The sequence below is a fragment of the Anguilla rostrata genome, chromosome 15 (assembly GCF_018555375.3).
Source record: "Anguilla rostrata isolate EN2019 chromosome 15, ASM1855537v3, whole genome shotgun sequence".
In the NCBI taxonomy this organism is placed as follows: domain Eukaryota; kingdom Metazoa; phylum Chordata; class Actinopteri; order Anguilliformes; family Anguillidae; genus Anguilla; species Anguilla rostrata.
In genome coordinates this window covers 6,452,569-6,475,609 of record NC_057947.1, presented here as the reverse complement: position 1 = coordinate 6,475,609, position 23,041 = coordinate 6,452,569, and the positions used below count along the sequence as shown (strand labels likewise).

Sequence of the window (23,041 nt, the reverse complement as noted above, 5' to 3'; positions counted from 1 at the left end):
TTTGAGCCTTTTGAAATGGCTCTTTAATGACCTTCTACCCTAAACATTTGCTTGTTTATGATGCTTGTCTTTTAATGACAGCGGAGCTGGGGGCTTTCCCAGTTTGCCTGGGGCAGGCGAGATGCCCTTGAAATTCCAGATGGCCAGATCACGTCCCCCTGCCGCCGTATTTAGTACAACGTGTTCTTCTGGTGGAGCGAAGAACTCTCAGAACCCTCTGTTAGATGGGAAGTTGATTGGGGAAAAAAACTCAAAGCTGTTTAATTCATTGTTAGAGCAGTTACACTGCTTTCGTAGGTTTGTATAAAAGGTTGTAGGTCTAAATGTGATTTTTTTTTTTGAAGTTACCATGTAAACCAGGAAAGGTTTTAAAAAAAAAAAATTTTTATTTATAGGTGATACTGAAGAGACATCAGGTTATTCTCTGTTGTTGCCTGTGCTTTGCTGAATCATGTCCTCTGCCATTCGCCACTAGCAAAGTCTCATAAGGCACGTTAACAGCACTGCTTTATACGCCTTTATTCACAGCGTTTGTCGCATAAACGCCGCGCGTCCCATAAGGCACGTTTCCATAGTAGCAGCATCAGGGCTTCTCGGGCTGCGCGTTGAGCTTCGGCTTCTCCGCGTATCGCTCCGGCGTGCAGCGGGGGAGAGGAGGCTACACGCCCCCCTGGAGAGCCAATCACAGCGCAAGTCGCCGGGGAACCGCGGGTACGGATCGGACTCCCCCGCGCGGTGTCTGTGTCGCTCCTCACAGAGCAACAGGGGACTTGCAGATTAGTATTAGAGGGATGAGTGTTATCCGTTCACTTTGCAGCTCTTCTTTCAGGTATAATCTGTGTGCCATCAGGTCTGGAGAATTACAATAATAATCTCCAGCCTTTGAACATGGGGAGTCATGCTGCTTTATTTAAGGCATCTAGTCTTTTTGTTTTTTGGGGAATTAGACCCACTCTTTGTGTCTGGGTGGATGTAGCTACTATAATGTGGCTTTATACAAGACTACATGGTGTGTGATTGGAAGCATGACTCTGTACAACCAAACCCATTAAAGCGACCTACGGAAGGTTCTCACGGGTCTTAGAAACCAGCATAAATTAATGACAGAATGCTGAACCCATCTTCATAAATCAGAGCACGTGAAACCCCAAACCCCGGCCTCTCGCTCGTCCGGAGTGCGTCACCGAAGGCTAGTTCCCCTGCCGAAATTAGCGCGCGTCCGCTAAGCGCGCGCGGCCAAATCTGCGGCCTGCAATTACAAGAGTGTAATAACGCCGATCGAGTCTGGTCTGGCTTCCTGCGGCAGACGGGCGTTGTGGTGTTTATGCTGCGTTCCCAGCGAGAGCTGAGAGAACGAAGAGGGCATTCTCTGTCTCTTCCATAAACGGCACAACCCATGTCTAGAGCCTCCCTAATGTTTTTTGGGCCTCAAGGCCCATATTGCCAAAGAACCAGAGTACTAGGGCTGACCTGGCATCAGATTTCTCCTGTGGAATTGTAATGCTGTTGATGAAGAGCCAGAAGGCAAAACTGATCCTAGATCAGCGCTCCTGCTCTTGAGGGCCTTTATGAATACCTGCTCTTTTTATACTCCCTGCCTACACGTGCAAGCTTGTGGCTCAACTTGGCTCATTCGCCAACTTTAATTGTTGTGAGGTCACAAGTGACCTCAGGAATCAGACGGAGCACATTTCGAGGACCTGCATCCATTGGGCTTTCTGATTGGTTGAGGTCGGAGGTGGAGCCATGATGGCTCTGATTGGGATGGCCGTCTTTAAGGGTGGACTCAGCCACTGGATGGTGAAGGAAGCAAAGGAGGTTCAGGGGAACTGAAATGTGATGGCAGAGATCTCAGGGAGGATGGCCTCCTACCTTAAGCCTCCAGTTTTAGCATATGCGCTATTGTTGTGGACTGTAGTATTTTTCAAAAACTCTATTTTTATTCAGCTTATACTGAAAGGTCTGTTCTTTGTATACATTACCGAATTTGTTCTCAATCTGACTTCGTAATCACAGTAAACCTGCCTTCATTGGTAGTGACCTGCATACAGTATGATGGTATGAGTTTTTAACGTTTCTGTGCCATTTGTGTTTTCGGCATTTTTACTTCTCTGGATAAAAAGGGTGTAAATCCTTGCTCTGGGCGAGGGGCGCGCAGGCAGCATTTCCTCCGGTGTTCAGCGGCTTTCGGACCTCACCGCAGGCCGTTTGCGCCAGGCGGGCTGTGATTTACGAGCCCTCTGATTGGCGGTTGTCGCGGCAGCTCGAGGTGGCCCATTGTTATGCGTGTGTCTCAAACACACACACACACACACACACTCTCTCTCTCTCTCTGCCTCTCTCTGTGTCACATACACACATACACACTCTCTTTCTAACCACCTGTATTCTTTAGGTGTCAGTGTCATGTGCTTGTTGTCTGTAAACGAGCGAGGGTGTGTGTGGGCTCTTGTGATGTACGCACACACACACACACACGCACGCCCGTCTCCAGAGCGTGCCCAGCTCGAGCGTGCCAGGCTTTGCAGTGCCAGCAGAGCTAATTTTACCCTGCCTTCAGTATGCCTGGGCTCTCTCGCCCTGTGTGGCAGCGGGGCACTGCTCCCAGTGAATGCAGCTGTAACAGTATACGGCTGTAGTGTATTGTGTTAGCGCGGCCTCTGTGAGAGTGAAAGCTGACGCTCATTGAGTTACTGGAGTTTATTTTGGAAGGCTTAGCGAGCCATCGCATTAACGCGCGTGCGAAGCAATACCGTGTTACTTTTTCTGTCAGTAGCCTCAATGCTCAGTCCTGTCCCTCCATAGGGTCACTGCACCGGTGTCCTGTCAGGCCGTTGTTGAGCTACCTGCTGTAAATTGTTCACAAATGAGGAGTCGGGTGGTCAGATTTCCCTGTCTAGCAGTGGTGCCTGTGTCCGCGAAGTGAGCGTCGGCGGCTAATTTTGATGGAACTTTGGCCAATCCCACACTTTTTTCATCTGGGGTTTCCAGCAGAACCGGTCACATGGCTTTTACGAGTGGTAAGGAGCCCGCTGGGATTCCCAGGCGCCTGCCTGGCAGAACGTGGCGCAGTGCCCACTGGGTTAAACGACAGCCGCGCGCTTCTTTCTTCCCTCTCGCGCGTCCAGGCGGTGAACGCCGCCCTGCCTCTCGCCTGTCGGCGTTCCCACTTTGGCGCTGGCTCTTAAGTGGCTACGCAAGGTCCCGGTCAGCCGCAGGGTCCGCTGGTTCTTGCTTATACTCGGCACTTAATGGATCAATTAAAGCGGTCCATTACACGGTTAACTCGCCTCACCCGGTTCCTTTGGTCTAAGCGCCGTATTTAAGGTGAAAACAAACACCAGCAGTCCCTGGGGCTCCCCGGGAGCAGGGTTGGCCAAGCCTGCTCTACACTGTTGAGAGAGCTGTTAGGGAACGGGCTTTGCGAGGAGGCGAGAACAGAACTGGGCGCGCTCAGCGAGACCTGTGAACCTGAGCGAGGATCCCTGGGAGAAGTCCGGATCGGGAGCGTCGTCGTGTGGGCTGCCTCCCTTTCCGCGGGCTGCGGGTATTCAAACTCGGACGAGGATTTGCATGGCGGCTCGCCTGCGCTCCGTCCTGCTCGCCGCGCGGGTAGGTCAGGGAGGGAGACGTCCTGGAGCGCGGGCCGTGTGCGCATCGTCATGTAAATGGACTGCATTTATATAGCGCTTTTATCCAAAGCGCTTTACAATTGATGCCTCTCATTCGCCAGAGCAGTTAGGGGTTAGGGGTTAGGTGTCTTGCTCAAGGACACTTCGACATGCCCAAGGCGGGGTTTGAACCGGCAACCCTCCGACTGCCAGACAATCGGTCTTACCTCCTGAGCTATGAAATGTCCTCTGTCTGTTGTGGATGGTAAATGGTAAATGGACTGCATTTATATAGCGTTTTTATCCAAAGCGCTTTACAATTGATGCCTCTCTTTCGCCCGAGCAGTTAGGGGTTAGGTGTCTTGCTCAAGGACACTTCGACACGCCCAGGGCGGGGTTTGAACCGGCAACCCTCCGACTGCCAGACAATCGGTCTTACCTCCTGAGCTATGTCGCCCCTCATGTGATGCCGTTGAATCAGTCAGAGTCTCTCTGTCTTTCCGCAGTCTGAGGTTTAGCCAAACTCCGGGCGGCTTCCATTTCCTAATCTGTTAGACCGAAGCCAAATGGCAACCGGAAAATTTCCATCTACCTGCTTTGGTACAGGAAGGTTTTTCCATTCATTCTTATTCATTAAGTTCTCCGTGGCCATACTAAATTAGTGAACTCTAATCCTGAAAGTAGAAGTGCCTGGGATCGCGTGAGGAAATGCCTTTAACGCTTAAGCATTTGTTTTTTTACGCAGTAGTGCATTTCAGAATCACATAAACACGTTTAAACTATCAACAAGGAGTGTTCGGCGGCGGTGCTCAGAAGTCGTTCCCCCGTCACTCGCAGGCCAACACGAGACGGGGTACAGCGCCAGACAACCCGCAGACGGCGCTGGCATCGGTCAGGACTTGGTTCCGCGCCGTGCGATGCTTCAGAGCGCCAAGGACAGGTTCTTTATTTGGTCTGTCGGTCACATGGGGCTCCAGCGACATCTCCCCAGGAACAAGGCCGCTCAACTGCGGGCCCAGAGGCCCGGCGAGCCGACGCGTTCCTTCCCAGCCTATTTTCACCGCCGTCTTTCAGGAGGGGAAGTTAATCAGGCTCCGAGGAACGCGATTGGTCGAGACGGGCTAATGAACTGGACGGGGCTGTGGAGGCATGCCCTCGGTCCTCTCTCCAGCTCGCACGTCGCCCGAGACTGTAATTACAGCCAGACAGGGGCAGTCTGAGGAGACCGACGCCTCAGATACATCTGTTTGCCTTGGGCCGCTGCTCAACACAGCCGGTAACCTATCGCGTGCATCGGGTAACCTGAGAGACGGGCAGGAGGATGTTAGCGGATACGCTAAGGCCCCGCTAAGACGTCTTTGAGGAGAGGCCGCACGCACGCGTGCACGCACACACGCACACACGCACACACGCACACACGCACACACACAAACATGCACGCATGCACACACACACACACACACACACACACAAGCAATAACACCACACACACAAGCAATAACACGCACACACACAAACATGCACGCACGCGCACACACACACACACAAGCAATAACACGCACACACACACACACCATCACACACAGCATACAACACACACACAACACAGCATACACGCACACACACACACACAGATACACACACACACAAACATGCACACACACACACACACACACACAGATACACACACACACACACACACATCGTTAGGATATGGCGTGAGGTTAGGAGATGAGAATCAGGGGTGGGAATCACCGTAGACGCTCTCTCCCTCCTAATATTCCATTTTAGGTATATCGGTCAGCAGAGTTGTGTCGGAGGTAGCGCGTCGCGCTAAGTTTTTCCACTCTGGAGATGCGCTGCGGGTTTCCTTGACTACGCAGCTGTCATTCATGAGCAGAAGGATGAGGTCAGTGGGAGTTATGCAAGAGTGGGCGGTGTCATGTTCACCGGCCTACACAGTGAGTGAAGCAGGGGGTCAGTGGTCGAAGCTACGCCTCTTCCTTCTGTTTTAAGAGGCCTTAATTTTGTGGTTGGAGGAGGCGGTTAGTCTTACATCAGGTGATTGCAAGGCCCGGCCCACCAATCAGGGGATCTGCTGTTTGTTGACATATATGGTAAACCGAAGCTGCTGGTAAACTGGTGAGCTCTTCTTTGAGAGTTATTTGAGCGCCCCTCCTTTTTCTCTGTTTTTATAGTTGGTTAATTAGTGGCCCAGTGCTTAGCTTTGCTCCAACTTGCAAGACCTTAATGGAATGCAGCGCCACATCACTGTTTGAGGGAAAAACCTCTCCCAGAGCGTTGCGAGGGAATTACACAATGCTGTAAAATGCAAGTAGGAACACAAATATTTCGGTTAACGGGGAAACGCGTTCAGTCGTTATAACCATAACCGAAAGCAGAAACCGTAAACAAGTTTGAGGTCTGAATTGGTTAGCGTTAAAAGTACACAACGGCAGCACAGTTTTAGAGCGTAATAACTGTGAGCACATCCGGAGAGAAGCAACTGGCTCATAACGGCAATGTACGCTAGCGCGTAGCAAAGTTTCTGAGTCTGAAGACTGACTCTTCTGAGGCCGAACCGTTTAAGGGGATGAGAGCCAGCAGAACGCGGCGGTGGTGTGTTTGTGCGTTTGCTTTGTCCTTGGCAGTGTTAAAGAGAGGAACAGACAGTGAGGGGGCGGCTCAGGCCTGCACTCGGAGTGGGCGTGGGAGATTGAAACCCACAAGGTACCGGCGCTGACTCACCCATCTGAGAAGCATCCCAGGAATGTGCGCTGCTGCAGCCCTGCATTTGGGTGCTTGAGTTACAGTGCTACTGAAATACACATACACACACACACATGTACACACACACACACATGTACACACACACACACACACACGCACATGTAAAAACACATGTACACACACACACACACACACGCATGTACACACATACATATACACAAACACACACACACGCATGTACACACACACACACACATGTATAAACACACACACATGTACACACACACACATACACACACACATGTACAAACACACACACACGCATGTACACACATACATACACACACACACACACATGTACAAACACACACACACACATGTACACGCACACACACGCATGTACACACACACATACATATACACAAACACACACACACGTACAAACACACACACACACACGCATGTACACACACACACATGCATATACACAAACACACACACATGTACAAACGCGCACATACACACACACACATACATACTCGTGCGTGCACACACACACACGCATACATACAAATACACACACACATACACATGCATACAAGCACACACACACACTCTAACTTTAGTGTGTGGGAAGCTATGGGGTGGAGTGTTGCTATAAAATCTGGAGGCTGCTCAGCAGAGAAGAGAGAATACTGTTCTCATGAACACTTTGGACTGGGCCTGGACAGCTCTCATACTCTGAGTGAATAGGCTCAGAAGCCGCAGACTCATGGTGATGTCATACTGAAACGCCGTGGTTTTCAAAGAAGGGAAGGCCTGTATGATTAGGGTGCTACACGGCTGCAAGCCTGAAAGGGTGATTACTAGACCGTTCAATCATGAGGGCGTGAATTGAATTGATCAGTCACTTGAGATTTCTGCCCTGCTGATTGTAGGCAGCTATGTAATAGACTGGCTGGGAGGTGGGATTTGTTTTTCTTTTGCTTGTGTCTCCAGTTGACAGAGGAAGCAGGTGCCTTCAGGGTTTTATTGATGAAATTTTGTGTGGACGTGTTTTTAGGGAGGCCTCAAGAGGAAACAGGAACATGTTTCACAGTCTCGGAAGCCGACAGAGTGGTATCCAGGAAGTCCCTCTGCTCCCTGCCATCCGACTTTCGCAGCTGCGTCAGTGGCAAAGTCTCAGGGCTCGTCCTCGCTCGCTGTCATTCCGCCGGTCGTTTTGAAATGGCGGTCTGTCAAAGCGAGCCACAGTGCGGCCGGTTGTTTGCGCTGAGAGGGGCTCTCCACGTGCAGACGTTGTCCAGGAGGGCAGAGTTCATGTACACTCTGACGGGGAGAGACGACAATCCCGCGTCTGTGCAGCGTGCCAGGGAGGCAGAGAAAGGCCGCCTCTGTCTCTTCCCCCGCGATTCCCCTTCCCTCCCGTCCTGCTCCGCCCCGCTTCATACGCGGAGCGCTAACCGGCCGGGTGGAGGAAGACGTTCGGCATCCCCGTCAGGACTTAGAGCCGCTGTTGATATGGGCTTTCGTTCCTCTTTATCCATCCCCCCCCCTCCTCCCCTCAGTTCGATCTGGTTTTAACCCCCCTGTCCTTGGAACCATCAGTGTAATAATATGCAAACTTTTTTTTTTTTTTTTTTTTTTTTTTTTTTTTTGCATTGCTCTCTGGCAGGACTGACCGGTGGTGTTTAATGCTCACACACAAACCCGCTTATGGTTTATGTTTGGCGTGGAGATCCCGGTCCTGGTAGTCATGGGTGGGTGTTCCTGTATCCATGGTAATGGCGTAACTATAAACCTCAGTTGGCTTACAGAAGTGTTTTCACATGCTTGCGAGGGATTGGATAAGGGTGTCAGCTAAGCTAATTCCAGTTATCCACAGCCTCACCACTCCCTGGTTGGGATTCTGTGGCTTTCTCACCAAAATGAGAAGCTTGAGATGGAACAGTGGGAAAGGCGAGTTTGCTGAGCCAGGGATTAGCCTACCTCTAGTGGAAGCAATGCTCTGAGCGTTAGCATTTTGCTTTCTCACGATCTGCCTTAAAAGATGGCCCACAAAGTGTGCTTTTTTAAAACCAGCATTGGCGAGTACAGTCAATGAACAATGCAGCAGCGGTTATCTTCAAGGGGGTTTGAGGTGAATTGAATTTCAGCTCCAGTATCATAATTTCATGCTTCGCGCATTTCCTTTGCAGTTTTTGTCCATTTCGGTTTTTTTGAATGAATAGCTCATCGCATAGCTGCGAATACACAGAAATTTCCAGGAAAGAAAATGTAATTACACTTTCTCGCGGTACTTTTACTATTATTTAAACCGTTTCTACACACGAGCTGTGGATAGACGTTTTTTTTAAAGTCTATTAAGTTTTTAAAAATGAAATGCAGTGGTCGGTGGCCTTTTGAAGATCAGCGTAGCGATGCCCCTTACACTCCATCCAGCAATTTCCCGGGGTTTAGGCTATTTCATTCATTTTTGTATTTCCGCGGGGAATAACCTGAAGGTCAAATCACGTTACCCAGAATGTAAAAGGAACGAATGCGGTCCCGAGTTTGTTTTTCTTTCTGGAACTGTTTTTTGTGGCTGCTCCATCCTGCTCCGGTTCAGTGAAGCGTGTTTCTGTTTGTCCTGTAACAGATACCAAAACAGTGGACGTAAAATGCGACTCGACCTGTTAGATGACACCTCTCAGATGCCACGGTCAATAAAACTCAGCGCCGAAGGACCAGCCTGAATGACAGCGTAACGCGGGACGAAGAATGAAACGAATCCGTTTGCCAGTTTCTAATCTCTCGTGCAGTCATTTAGCTCGATCTAGCCAGGCGGGTGGAAAGTATTTGATGGAGAGGACGATATGCAGTGGCATGTCGGTTTCGTTGCAGTTTTGACATTCATCGTCGCATAAACGGGTCCGCTTCTGAAGAAGTGTGATCTCGGCCGTTCTGGAGTAGGCGTTTGGCCTTTTGGAACGACGCCAGTGCACCTGTGCAATTTGCAGATCATCAGCATTTCCCTCTGTACAGGGTGTGCCATCCATGCCCACCTGAGTTTTCTTTTAATCACACCTATGCAAAGTGTTTCTGCTAGCAGTGTTATCGCTCGACTTTTGAACACGTACGTGAAATGAATGAAATTGTAGATTGCAGGAACGGGTGCTGGGTGCAGGTCCGTCTCAGGACCTCCTGGTCCAAGCGATTGACAGGATACTTGTGGATTTGACATCCCTGTTTTTGCTTTGTTTCGCGAGCATTGATTGAGCTGTCATTAAGCCGACAGTCTTCGACCGCTTAAGTATGGTTTGTTGCCGGAGTCACAGCTAATTGAACGAGAAATACTGCTTAAAACAACGTCTTGTTTAAGTAATAAACCCCGCATTGTCTTTGTAGTTTCAGTGGAGATTGGGAATGTACCACCGATCAGAGCTGTACTCCGCTCGTCAAGTTAAGCTCCAATTCTTAGGATGACTTAGTCTCTCATCATTATGTCCCATGATGCTCAGCTGTTTGTCTGTTTGGTGCCGTTGCATGAACTCTCAGATCTCTGCCTCCCTGCGTCTTTAGCTAGATTAAAACTGCGGATACCAGGCCCAGTTCTGCAGATGCAGCGCTTCACAGCTGTGGGATAATCCCAAAGCCAGGACTTTAAGCAAATTAAATGTTACTGATATTCAGCCATTGTTTAATAGGATTTTCCAGATGCGATATGTTTTGAGCCACCGCGGATCCAGTATGTTTCCTTTGTAGCTGTGGTAAATGACAATGTTTTTGCTTTGGAATCCAGGGTGTATCCTTGCAATGTGAGTTTTAACCAGATCCAGCAGAAATGGTTCACTTAAACATAGCCTACTTCTGGTACTCAGTGGTGTAGTACACTGTCCTGTCTTTACGGGGGCGGGGGGGGGGGGGTTAAAACTTCTCTGTGAAACTCTGAGTAGCACAGATGGAGTATTTTTGGGGGGAGGGGTTGGGGCAGAAAGATGCTCCTCCATGCTGTAAGGCCTCCAGTTGCTTTGCTTTGCATGTGTGGTAGCCTTAAAGCCTTGCTTTGCTTTGCATGTGTGGCAGCTGCAGACTTAGGCTATGTCTTAATGATGCCACTGAGTGATGGCTATGGTGCTTCTGTTTGGAGGTCAACTGGAATCTTGAGCTAATCCAGAACTGAAGGTCATGCTCCACTCCCGTTAAGAGGCATTTTGCACTATTTCTGAACGGGAGCATGTAAGGAAGGAGCCATTTTGGCTCTTGTTTTTCCTATGGAACCCTATTGCCAGTCGCTGAAAAACCTTCACTGCTCTGCACTTTGGGAATAAGCACAATGCGATGTGCGAACTGCATCTGCGACTGCGGCCAGATGCAGTCCCTTTTCCTCCCCACCCATTATCACCCTCTGAAGCCTCACAGGGAAATTTAGAGACCAACAAGCTTGCTCATGTAGCATGGTTCTGCACTGTCTTTCAAGTGAAGATCGCTGTTTTAAATCTCTATTGAAGAGCTTTGTTCTTTTACACATATTGCAGTTCTCCTCTCCTCCTGTTGTGATGGTGATTTAAGTGTCCTTTAGATAATACACATTCTGCAGATGATGCACATTCCACTCAGCAATCTGCCCTGCACAATGGCTTTCGTTATTGCTGCCATACAGAACTGACTTGAGCTTGTAAGTGCTGTGCTCTGTCTAAAACATATACACACACACACACACACACACACACACACACACTCCCTCTTTCTCTCTCTCTCACTATCCCTCTCTCTTTCTCTTTCTGTCTCTCGCTCATGCTTCCCGCTCTAATTTGACTGCTGAAAAAACGGTTGGTTTTGCGAAACCGCTATGGTTTCGGTTCACACGAAACGTTAAGGTTTCCTGTTAATTGTGAGGAATGAACCTGTGTAACACGGTACTTTGTTTAATCACAACATCTTTTATTCATTTCAGCGACAACGAAGGCACTTGCCCCGGCTGAATTTGTGCTCATTTGCAATAAGGGTTGAACGCGTCGATGAAATCCGCGTTAGAGCTGCAAGCAGAGTCGGATTGGACGGGGTGGTGCGCCGCAGTCTGATTGGTTCCCTCTCCCCCCCTCAGGTGTTTCCGAGGCACTGACAGATGCGCGACTTCGCGGGGAGCCGGCTGCTTCGATCCGCGGAGGTCTGAATTCCCGGGAGAGATCGAGGTGAGGGAACGCGGAGTCCGGAACGTTCCGGCTCGGGGTCAACCCACCCGCCCCCTCCGAAGACGCGGTCCCTTCGCTCCGCGTCGACCGGGGGGACGCGGTCCTGTCGAGCCCGGAGAACGACCGAAGTCACGCGTCGAACGAACCGGTGGCGTCTAACGCTCCCAAGTCACGTAGTTCGCTTTCACAGAGGAAAAGGGAAGGAATCTTTTTGACAGGTTCGTCTCCATGGTAACGGAACCCGGTGGCGAGATGCTCTAGACCGATGCCCTGACAGAAGGGGCAAAGATGAGACGGGGGGGTGCGGGGGGGGGGGGGGTGAACTGAGCCCCAGTAAACAAAGGGAAGAACGAAGTGACAGCTGCCTGTGGGACAACGGGACCGGGTTTGTCAGGACCCTCGGGGGTCTCTGTGCGAGAGTCCGCATGCGCGCGGACTGCAGATACGGGAGGGGGGGAGATTTAGTGCACTCCCGCGGCATTCGATATATCCCACTAACGGCCTGGTGTCAGGCTGTCTGCCTGATTACTCTGGGTGGGAGGTGGGGGGAATCGGCCAGCGAAAATGGAAATTGGAAAAGTGCAGAATATTGGAAAAGTCATTCCAAATGCTGTCGCTACGCTGATGGGATATGTTAGACCCCGCCTCTGCTTTCTTAGACCTTGTTTCACGGTGTTTAATAAAAACACTCCAGATTAATCTTCCCTCGCGTGTGACCTTTGCTCGCAATGAATAACTTTGAAATGGGATTGTATTCTCTTAAAGCTCAGCGTAGAGTTCAGTTAATAAATTAATGAGTCCTTGCCACGAGAACGAAAGGATTAAAGAAGCAATAAAATGAAAAGATGATAAACATACTCAAGTGTTAAGATGCTCATGGCCACAACCCTTGGCTGGTTTCACTGAACAATAAACAACTGTGAGGGTTTGACTGACAGGACCCAGTCTGAGGGTGTGACTGTGACTGACAGGACTCAGTCTGAGGGTGTGACTGTGACTGACAGGACTCAGTTTGAGGGTGTGACTGTGACTGACAGGACTCAGTCTGAGGGTGTGACTGTGACTGACAGGACTCAGTTTGAGGGTGTGACTGTGACTGACTGAGGCCAGTTTGAGGGTGTGACTGTGACTGACAGGACTCAGTTTGCAGGTGTGACTGTGACTGACTGAGGCCAGTTTGCAGGTGTGACTGTGACTGACTGGGCCCAGTCTGAGGGTGTGACTGACTGACAGGACTCAGTTTGAGGGTGTGACTGTGACTGTGACTGACAGGTCTCAGTTTGAGGGTGTGACTGATTGACTGGGCCCAGTCTGAGGGTGTGACTGTGACTGACAGGTCTCAGTTTGAGGGTGTGACTGATTGACTGGGCCCAGTCTGAGGGTGTGACTGTGACTGACAGGTCTCAGTTTGAGGGTGTGACTGATTGACTGGGCCCAGTCTGACTGTGTGACTGTGACTGACAGGACTCAGTTTGAGGGTGTGACTGTGACTGACAGCTGTGACCCACCTTCAGCTCAGGCGGAATGGCCGTGTTGTTGCTCTCCTCACCCGACTCCAGGCATCCCATCGATGTTCCACTCTGTCAGGACAGGGACAGGCTGTTTATTAAACGAGGCCACGGTGGGCTGTTCGCTGTTGTGGAGTCTTGGATGAAATGAAAATATCATTTATTCCAGACCTTAAACGGCCTTGGCCGCTTTAATCTGTTAAATCCTCAATCGGAGCACGAGGAGGGTCATGTGAGGAAAGCGTTCTCCCTCCGATCGTTATACCCGGTAGACCTGAACTGAAGCGAGCACGTCACTGGGGAGAATAGAGTGCTTTCAGAGATGGAGCCCTTTTCACTTGTGCTGTACTGCACAGTTTGAAACATGCTCACTGTTGACCATCACTGTCTAACCTCTACCCAAGTTTTTAACAATACCCCTAAAGATAAACACTGTCTTATAGACTAATGCTTTACCACCCTATAAAAGCTTCATAGGAGTTTCTCCAAGACGCACGTTTGTCGTAAGGAAGAAGCTGTACGACTTCTAAGAAATTCGGGGTTCCATTCTTTTAAGGAACGGTCGTCAGAATGTAACCGTCTAAAATGTTTTGGAAAACCCGCCGTTTAGCGTGTTTCCCTTGGGAAAGGTGACGGTTCCCCACCGATGAAGAAGAAACGAACAGAGGCTGTCTTTCTCCGTTTGTTTGCTCTCTGTGCGGGTGTTTTGCTCAGGGAAGCGCGGGCCCCTGGAGTTTCCCCCTGGCGTCCGTTTCGGCTCCGGCCCTCGCCGCCGCGGCTCCGCCTTCAGCCGCGCGCTCCCGTTGCCGCGCTCCGGCCTCTTCGGAGAGCTCCTCTTACGCAACCGCGCTCTGCCGCGGCAGGCTGCTGGTCCTCCTCCACCTCTACCACCACGCCGCCCGCCTGCCGGGTTGGTTTAGAACATCTCCTTTAATGCCTTTCTCCTTCTTTCTCTTGGAGTTTGGAACGGCGAGTCGTATTCATGGGTTCCGTTCCCTTTGCTGAAATGTCCTCTGTCTGTTGTGGATGGTAAATGGTAAATGGACTGCATTTATATAGCGCTTTTATCCAAAGCGCTTTACAATTGATGCCTCTCATTCGCCCGAGCAGTTAGGGGTCTTGCTCAAGGACACTTCGACACGCCCACGGCGGGGGTTTGAACCGGCAACCCTCCGACTGCCAGACAATCGCTCTTACCTCCTGAGCTATGTCGCCCCTGTGGAGAGCTCGGTGTGCCCGTGTCCTCTGTAGTGCACGTGGCCGGCTGCCGTTTTCGCTCTGCGGTTCACGGGCGAACGCCGCGGTCACGGCACCACCTCGCCTGGTTTCCCGCCGGCCTTTTTACGCCCAAGCTCGCACGTCAGCGCTCACGTTGTTCGTCTTGAACCCTGAACTGGGAGAGTACCTTTACAGCACCTACGTGGAGATGTTGAAAGCTGTGGTTTTTAGCGTCTTGGGGCTTCCAGGGTTGGTGCTTCCAGGTTTTGCTATCATGACTAAATCGAGGTGAAGCTTTGAGAAGCTTACTGCCGCCCCCCTTACCTGTCAATCATGCAACGCTGTCTCGGCAAGTCAGATTGACTCCAGGTGCGGACTGCCCATCAGGAGCATAGACATTACATGTGAAGTGTTTTGCGCTTTTGGTAAATGAATTGTTTATTTGTCTGGGATCATGCCTCTCCACGCACTGTTATGCTAGTGATTCAGAGAGTAGAGACTAATTGTGTGTGTGCGTGCATGTGTGTGTAGGCGTGTGTGTGTGTTTGTGAGTGCGCGACCGTGCTCGTTTTTGTGTACGTACAGCCGCGTGTCTAAATTAGAACAGACGTCCATGCTAATAACACTTGAAGTACTGGCTTCTTTCAGTTGACTCTAGTTTAATCTGGTGTGTGATCTAACCGAGCGTAATTGGCCAAATCAAACGCAGTGCACGAAAGACGTAGGCCTGCATGTTAAAATTAGCATCATTTGATTAACTACCAGCCTAGCTTAACTCGCCAGTATCACATTGAAAGTGATGAAGTAAGCTGAATTCAGCTCAGGCAGAGTGTGTTGCCTTGGGCGATATGGTGAGATGTTTTGCATCTAGACGGCCGTAACCTACCCTCCCGTTACACTCTACTCAGTCAGGCCTGTTTTATTTGTGTTTTTTGTACTGTGTCAGCAGCAGCAGTAATTCATAGTGACTAGAGAACTTGGTTTGTTCCAGTTCCAATTCCCAGGTGGGGCAGTGCGGGATTGCCTGCCTCGCTAATTTTCCAGCGTTTTTCAGACGTCGGTTACCTGCGCGACGCTCCCTGGATTAGCCGGTCCGCTGAACGCGTGGCCGTGTATGCGGAGAGAGGCCCGGGGGTACTGCGGTGACTCAGGTCTGTGATGCGGCGGCGTCGCCGCGGTGAGTCAGGGCTCCGGTCCTGAAGCGCCCGTGTCGTGAGTCACCAAGCCTGCCCGTGCGGACGCGGTTAGCCGGCCTCGACGCTCCGCGTCCCCTGCGGTCGAACGGACGGAACCAAACGCGTTTTTATTTACGGGCTTAAAAAAATGAAACGAAGTATGATTTGACGTCGCTGCAGTCCCGAAGCTCGTTAGCCTGTTTTTGTGATGACTTCAGTCAGATTGATCTAGGCTTCTAGCTTCGGGGTTCTTGGGTGCTCTCTGCACTTCCTGTGAAAGCTCAATCTGCCAAAAACTTGTCAAATTCCAGTTGTGACGGGACCAGGGCAGACACCCAACAGCTCCTTACTACACTACCCTACTGCACTTATAGGGTTCTCCGAAGTGCACTCCTATAGGGCTCAGCTTAGTGCGAACTTATAGGGCCCAGCAGAGCGCGCACTTATAGGGCTCAGCTTAGTGCGCACTTATTGGGCTCAGCTTAGTGCGCACTTGTAGGGCTCAGCAGAGCGCGCACTTATAGGGCTCAGCTTAGTGCGCACTTATAGGACTCAGCTTAGTGCGCACTTATAGGGCTCTGCAAAGTGCACTCCTATAGGGCCCAGCTTAGTGCGCACTTATAGGGCCCAGCAGAGCGCACACTTATAGGGCTCAGCTTAGTGCGTGCGGAGGAGTCACGTCGAGACTGGGGCGCTGCTCATTTGGGTCGTGCCAGCATCTGTCACCCTTAAACCCGGGGCACACAGAAAGAGGAAGTGGTGGCGGTGTGGGGACAGTGCGAGCTCGCTGCTGGCTGACCCAGTCCGGTCTCGGCGTGACCTCAGGGGTAACTCTGAGGTAAGGGTGGGGCCGATCCTGAAAGCGCTCCCCTCCTGAAAGGTGAACAAAACTGCCCTGCGAGATTTCCTTATTGTCATCTCTCTCCCTCCTACCCTCCTTTTCCCCTGCCCTTCCGCCCTTCTCTCTCTCTCAGAGGGTGTCGTCCTGGGGTCAGGGGAAGATGCTGGGTTCCGAGAGAGGAGTGGTGGAGGAATGGCTTTCAGAATTCAAGGTGAGCTCAAATTTTTATTTAAAAAAAAAAATCTTAATTCTGCTGCCTGAATGTTACGGACACTGAACGCATCGCAATTTTCACATTCTGTGAAAATATTCCAGCACTAAATTGATTCTCGCGCTGCATTTTTCGTCTCCTTGTGTTATATTAAGTGAACATTTACAGAATAAATTGGATGTTTGCGCAGTATCTTCTATGTTTATCAGTCCCTTCTCGGTGTTCGCCCACACTGTGGACTGCCTCGTACCGAACCTTCCCAGTCGCGCGCGGCGTCGCGATCCGTGCCGAGCTGCGTCTGCTTGGGGGGTCGTCTCCGCCGCACCTCTCCGAACGCCGGAGCGCTAACTGCGTCTGTGCCCCCCCCCCCCCCCCCCCCACCCCCCTCCAAACAGGCATTACCTGAGACCCAGGTACCCAGCTACGCCGCCAGCCTGCACCTGAAGAAGTCCCTGGTGCCGGCGCTCTACAGGGTCGTTCAGGACCCGGGAAACGAGGTGAGCCCTGGAGCCGCGCGTTCCCCGCCTGTGCTATCTGTCTGTTCATCAGGAGGCCCACCTGCCTGGGAAGAGCAGAAGAGCAGAGTTTTTAAACCTGTCCAGGGTGGCTTATTGTAAATGGCTGCTTGGTTAATATTCGCATACCTGTCTTATTTTGTTAAAAATATTTCTGGTCCTTTTACCCCCTCCTGCCTAACACATACACTAAGCATACACTAAACATATATTTAATAATATTAATATATTTATTGTGTGCTATCACACACACGCACACACACACACCCACACACACACACACGCTATTACTGAGAGGCTGAGATGATGGACAGGGCAGTCTACAGTAGTAATGTGCTGTCACACACACACACACTCTCTCTCACACACACACACGCCCACACACTCTTACTGCAGTGTGCAGTAGTAACGTGCTACAGTATCTCGCTCTCCAGCCAGAAAGCTGCTCTGCTCTGGGACAGTCACACAGGCCTCCTTTGTCTTCCATGTAATGAGCGGACGGAGCAAAGGCTGGAGAGACTGCATGGGAACCTGCAGTCCCAGTGCAGCGTTAATGTTCTTTTGTAACATGCAGGAGAAATGACCCCACTCCAGCATCATAATTCTGTTTGAAACTTCAGTGATGTCAGTGTGTCGGAGCTGAAAATGAACTCCGCCCTTCCTGAGCTTATTGCCATAGCAACCCAGGGGTCAGTCTACCCTCCTCGCCTCCTAGCGTATGCTCGGACCCGCTCGGGCTTAAACAAAATTGATAGTAACCAGAGAACACACACGCAGCTATAATTTCCTGCAGTTCCTGGCCGTTCATAATTGAGGTTTTACTCATAATTATAATTTATCTCAGACTGTTTAATGGAGATTAGTAGTAAGTCCCCAGTATCATTCATGGTACAGTAAAGACAGGGTTGAATTGTGGTGTGTGTGTGTGTGTGTGTGTGGTTTTTAATCTATATTATTCTGGCACATGTACAATAGATTATACATTTTGGCATTTGGCAGACTATTATCCTGAGTGACTTGAACGTTTTTTTTTTTTTGCGTACAATTACTTAATGGAGCTGGATAATTCTGAAGCGATTCAGTTTAAGTAGCTTGCCCAAGGGTACAACAGAAGTGCCTCATCTGTAAGTCAAATCCACCGCCTGGGAGTTGCCAGCTCAGCTCCCAAACCATTACACCGCACCGCAACAGCCGAGCGATTCCCGTTCTGGGAAATGTAGTTTTGTAGTTCAGCCCCCCTCGGTGGGAAATTCCATCGGGGACGCCTGGGTACCTGCTAACCGGAGCGGCGGTGCAGACGAGGTCGGTGACGCGTTCCTGGCGCACAGCCCTTGTGACGCAGCTCCAGGCCGCAGCAGGGAGCTCCTTCGCTGCGCGTCCGCCTGCGTTTGACCGCTGTGAACGCAGCGCTGCGAGGCTGCCAAAGGCCAGGCCCGGAGTGCCTCCACATAATCATATTGTGCCCTCACCGTTTCCACTGGCTGTTAGGAAATTACTGCGTGGCTTCAGGAGTAATTATATGGCTTTGCTTATTTGCCTGAAAGCTTATTCTCCCTCGCTCTCCGTCTTGCTCTCTCGCTCTCTCTCTCTCTCCCTTGCTCTCACTCTCTCTCTGCCTCTCTCTCTCTCTCTCTCGCTCTCTCTCACTCTCTTGCATTCTCTTTCTGCCTCTCCCTCTCTCTCGCTCTCTTGCTTTCCCTCCCTCTCTCTGTCTCTCTCTCTCTCTCTCTCCTCCTCTCCTCTCTCTGCTCTCTTCTGCCTCTCCCTCTCTCTCGCTCTCTCTCTGCCTCTCTCTCTTTCCCTCCCTCTCTCTGTCTCTCTCTCTCTCTCTCTCTGGCGTAGTCTGTCTCTCCCTCTCTCGTCCTGGTCAGATTGCAGTAATATATTTTGGAAGCTCTGTAAAGTGAGCGGCAGAGCGGGCTGCCTGCTCTCGTCATCCTCAGCTCTGACGCTGAGAGGAAGAGGTGACAGGCCTCCCCTAACACCCCCCCCCCCACCCCGTATCCCCCGCTTGTTTTATACTCCTCATGTTTATGCAAAGAGGCTGTTCCAGAGAGATATTAAAACCCGCAGGATGGCTTCTTCTGCTTCGCCGCCCTTCCAGGAAATGACACGGAGGAAGCGCTTTAGAGTGCCATTCATTTATCAAGGGCTTCCATTCTGCTTAATGTCATACCCAACATCCAGTCAACCCTCTGAGTGTGTGCCGTTAGCACTGCACATACAGTCAGTGCTATAGTACCGCACGGTTGGTGCTATAGTACCGCACAGTTGGTGCTTTAGTACCACACGTTGAAAATTATAGTACCCCACAATTGGTGCTTTAGTACTGCATAGTTGGAATAATAGTACCGCACGGTTGGTGCTATAGTACCGCACGGTTGGTGCTGTAGTACCACACGTTGAAAATTATAGTACCCCACAATTGGTGCTTTAGTACTGCATAGTTGGAATAATAGTACCGCACGGTTGGTGCTATAGTACCGCACGGTTGGTGCTGTAGTACCACACGTTGAAAATTATAGTACCCCACAATTGGTGCTTTAGTACCGCATAGTTGGAATCATAGTACCGCACGGTTGGTGCTCTGGTACCGCGCGGTTAGTCTGTGTTGTGTAGCACCCCGTGGCTCTGGGCATTTGCGGGGTCCCCCCTGTCAGCCGCGCTTTCTCCGGGTCCCCTGCAGCTGCTGGAGCCGGTGTGCCACCAGCTGTTCGAGCTCTACCGCAGCGCCGAGGAGCCGCTCCGCCGGTTCACCCTGCAGTTCCTGCCCGAGCTTGTCTGGGTGTACCTGCGCCTCACCGCCAGCAGGGACCGCCAGAGCAACGGCTGCATCGAGGCCCTGCTGCTGGGCATCTACAACCTGGTGCGTACGGACCTGCCGGGGGGGGAGGGGGGGGCTTTGATGTTTGGGCTATGAGAGGGGATGTCCTGAGGCGGGTGTGCGGGAGGGCGCGGTCGGGTTTGAGGCGGAGTCCTGACGCTCTGATTGGAGAAGGGCTGTAACGTTGCTCTTGGTCCTCTGGTGATGGAGGTTCTCATTGGGTAACTGGTTAGTGTGGGGTGGTCCTCAGGCACTGGCATGAGAGAGGCTGTGATTGGGGGAGGCGATGTAGTCATGATCCACTGACGTAGGAGATTGTGGGATAACAATGCCGCCTTTCTGTTTCACAGGAAATCGTTGACAAAGACGGAAATGGCAAGACGCTGTCCTTCACGATCCCCTCCCTCTCCAAGCCTTCCGTCTATCACGAGGTAAGGGGCGGGGCCGGGTGTCGGGTGGGCGGAGTTGTGTTTGCGAACTTATTCGTCTTCTCCTATAGGGAGAGGGCTGTGGAAAGATAGAGGATTGTGGACAGGTGGGGGAGGCATGTTCGTCACTTCTTCATACAGGGCCATAAGGTTCCATTACACTCTTTCAATATTTCTTGTTGGGATTAAGTATTTCCTTTAATTATCACTCCATGACTTCATTTCTACGTATGTGACTGTTGAACAGCAGGCATTTGGCATGGACCCTTTGACTGAAACGGGGGTCTTAAAACTTGGGTTCTCCGCATTAAGACCACATCTGCTCCCCCCAGAATGGAGCAAATGGCTTTATTTGCCGTGGGTCCCGAATTGGCTTTCCCCAAAGCCGCCCAGGGAGCGTTCTCTGAAAAAGGATCAGAGTTCTGCTGTCAGAGTTTTACAGCATTGCTTAGTAGAGATCAGAGATTGAAATGAGTTTAGGGCGAAAGGCAATAAGGGTTTTGGAAGGTGTTGGGTTAAATCCATTGAGTAGAGCCCTCAGAATTGTCACTTTTGTCATTTTAGGCTTTTCTTGTGTTCCGTCGCTTAACTGAAAGTGGTCCATTTATTTATTTATCTATTTATTCAGCTCTCTGCGCATTGGAGTTTTGGCGTGTGTGTGTGTGTGTGTGTGTGTGTGTGCGTGTGGACGTTCTTGCACGTACATGCATACAGTATGTGCGTGTGTGTTTGTGCGTTCATGCATTTGTGTGTGTGCACACGTGTGCGTGTGTGAATGTGCGTGTGTGTTTGTGCGTTCATGCATATGTGTGTGCGCGCACGTGCGTGTGTACAGTATGTGTGTGTGTGCACACGAGTGCGTGTGTTAATGTGCGTGTGTGTTTGTGCGTTCATGCGCGTGTGTGTGTGTGTGTGTGTGTGTGTGTGTGTGCATGTGTGTGCGTGTGTGTGTGTGTGCGTGTGTGTGCGTGTGTGTGCACGTGTCACAAGGCTCCTGCTCTATTTCAATCTCGGGCCTGTTGACAGGCTGCACATATCACCGCTGAGGACGGAGGGGGGTAATTTATGGGAGTAATTACAAGCTTGAGAGCCTCCTCCATATGGGGGCGGGGGGGTAATAATCCCACCCTATGGCACCATCCTGGGTCCCGCAGCCGTGGCGGGGAGCAGATTACATTAGAGCATGCACTCTAGCCTTTCATCCAATATTACCCCCCACACCCCCACACCCCCACACCCTTACCCATAGCGGTGATACCGTCGGCAGAAACCCACGATCCTCAAATTCAATTACCCAAGACGTACGCTGTGTGGAAGTGTCACAATGACTGAGTGTGTTTTGGTCTCCACGTGGTGTTCCGTACCGGGGTGCCCCCCTCCCTCACTGAACGCCATCCGCCGAACGCCAGCAAGCGTGCTCTCTCTCTCTCTCTCTCTCTCTTTCTCGCTCTCTCTCTCTCTCTCGCTCTCTCGCTTTCTCTCTCGCTTTCTCTCTCTCTCTCTCTCTCTCGCTCTTTCGCTTTCTCTCTCGCTTTCTCTCTCTCTCTCGCTTTCTGTCTCTCTCTCTCACTCGCTCTCTCTCGCTTCTCTCTCTCTCTCGCTCTCTCTCTCTCTCTCTCTCTCTCGCTTTCTGTCTCTCTCTCTCACTCGCTCTCTCTCTCTCACTCTCTCTCGCTTTCTCTCTCTCTCTCTCGCTCTCTCTCCTCCCCTCTCCCTCTCTCTCTCTCTCCTCTCTCCCCCTCTCTCCCCTCTCTCTCGCTCTCTCTCTCCCCCTCTCTCTCTCTCTCCCTCTCCGGCTGTCTCTGCCGTCGTTCCGTATTCCACCCGTCCACTCTTGGCCGTTATCTCTCCCCCCGCCTGTCGCGCTTCCGCGTTCTCCGGCGTTCGGCCGCGGGTCCCCCCGCCGGGGTGCGGGAGTCGCGGCGGCGATTTGGCGGCCCTCGCGCTCGCTCGCGCGCCAGGAAACGCGCTCCTGCGTCGAGGCGCGGGCCTGGTTCGGTGTGTTTGTGTGTGTGGGGGTGTGGTTATGTGAACTGAATGTGGCAATGGCAGTGCTCCTGTCTCCCTCAGCCGTCAAGCCTGGGCTCCATGGCGCTGACGGAGGGGGCGCTCAGCCACCACGACCTCATCCGGGTGGTGTACAGCGGCCTCCACCCTCAGAGAGAGACCTTCACCGCCCAGAACAGGTACACCGCCCGTACACCGCCCAGAACAGGTACACTGCCCGTACAGCGCCCAGAACAGGTACACTGCCCGTACACCGCCCAGAACAGGTACACCACCCGTACATTCGAGAATTCAGCTGATACTCCTCGCCAGTGAGGCGGAAACGGCTTGCAACATGTTACACACCATCCTTTTATACAGCAGTTCAGGTTTAGGATCTTGCTCAAGGTGCTACAACTGTGCCCTACCTGGGAATTAAACCTGCAACCTGCAATCGAGTTACTAGTCTGCTTTTTCTTATTTTCATTATTGGGAGACAGATACAATATCAAAACAAATTAAAAAAACACTAAATTAAATTTGTTTTCCACAAAACAGAAAAATTAATGTTTAACTAACCAAAAATGTAGCTCCTTTTTTGGATGATCATTGTGAAAAGCAAGCATAATGCATTCGCAATACCGCGCTAGCTCTTTGAAGAGCCCTTGTTGTATTTTCCCCCATAAACGGCATCTCAAAGATGAGAATGAATTTTATCTGAGACGTGTTGCCACAGCCCGGCCGTGTAAGAGTTTATTTTAAAATCCATATACGCGACGTCCGAGGACAGTGTTTACGAGCGCGGCTCCTCGGACCTGTA

The 23,041-nt window shown here is 51.2% G+C and overlaps 1 protein-coding gene across 1 annotated transcript in view; it reads left to right on the top strand.

Annotated features, from left to right (window-relative positions):
* Positions 1-23,041, top strand: part of LOC135240330 (hyccin 2-like) — a 52,182-nt gene that overhangs the window by 13,374 nt on the left and 15,767 nt on the right. Inside the window, 6 exon segments of the mRNA XM_064309666.1 lie at positions 11,428-11,515; positions 16,391-16,468; positions 16,864-16,965; positions 19,670-19,849; positions 20,158-20,238; positions 22,306-22,421. Coding sequence (XP_064165736.1) covers positions 16,418-16,468; positions 16,864-16,965; positions 19,670-19,849; positions 20,158-20,238; positions 22,306-22,421 — 530 coding nt within the window. The 5' untranslated portion in view covers positions 11,428-11,515; positions 16,391-16,417.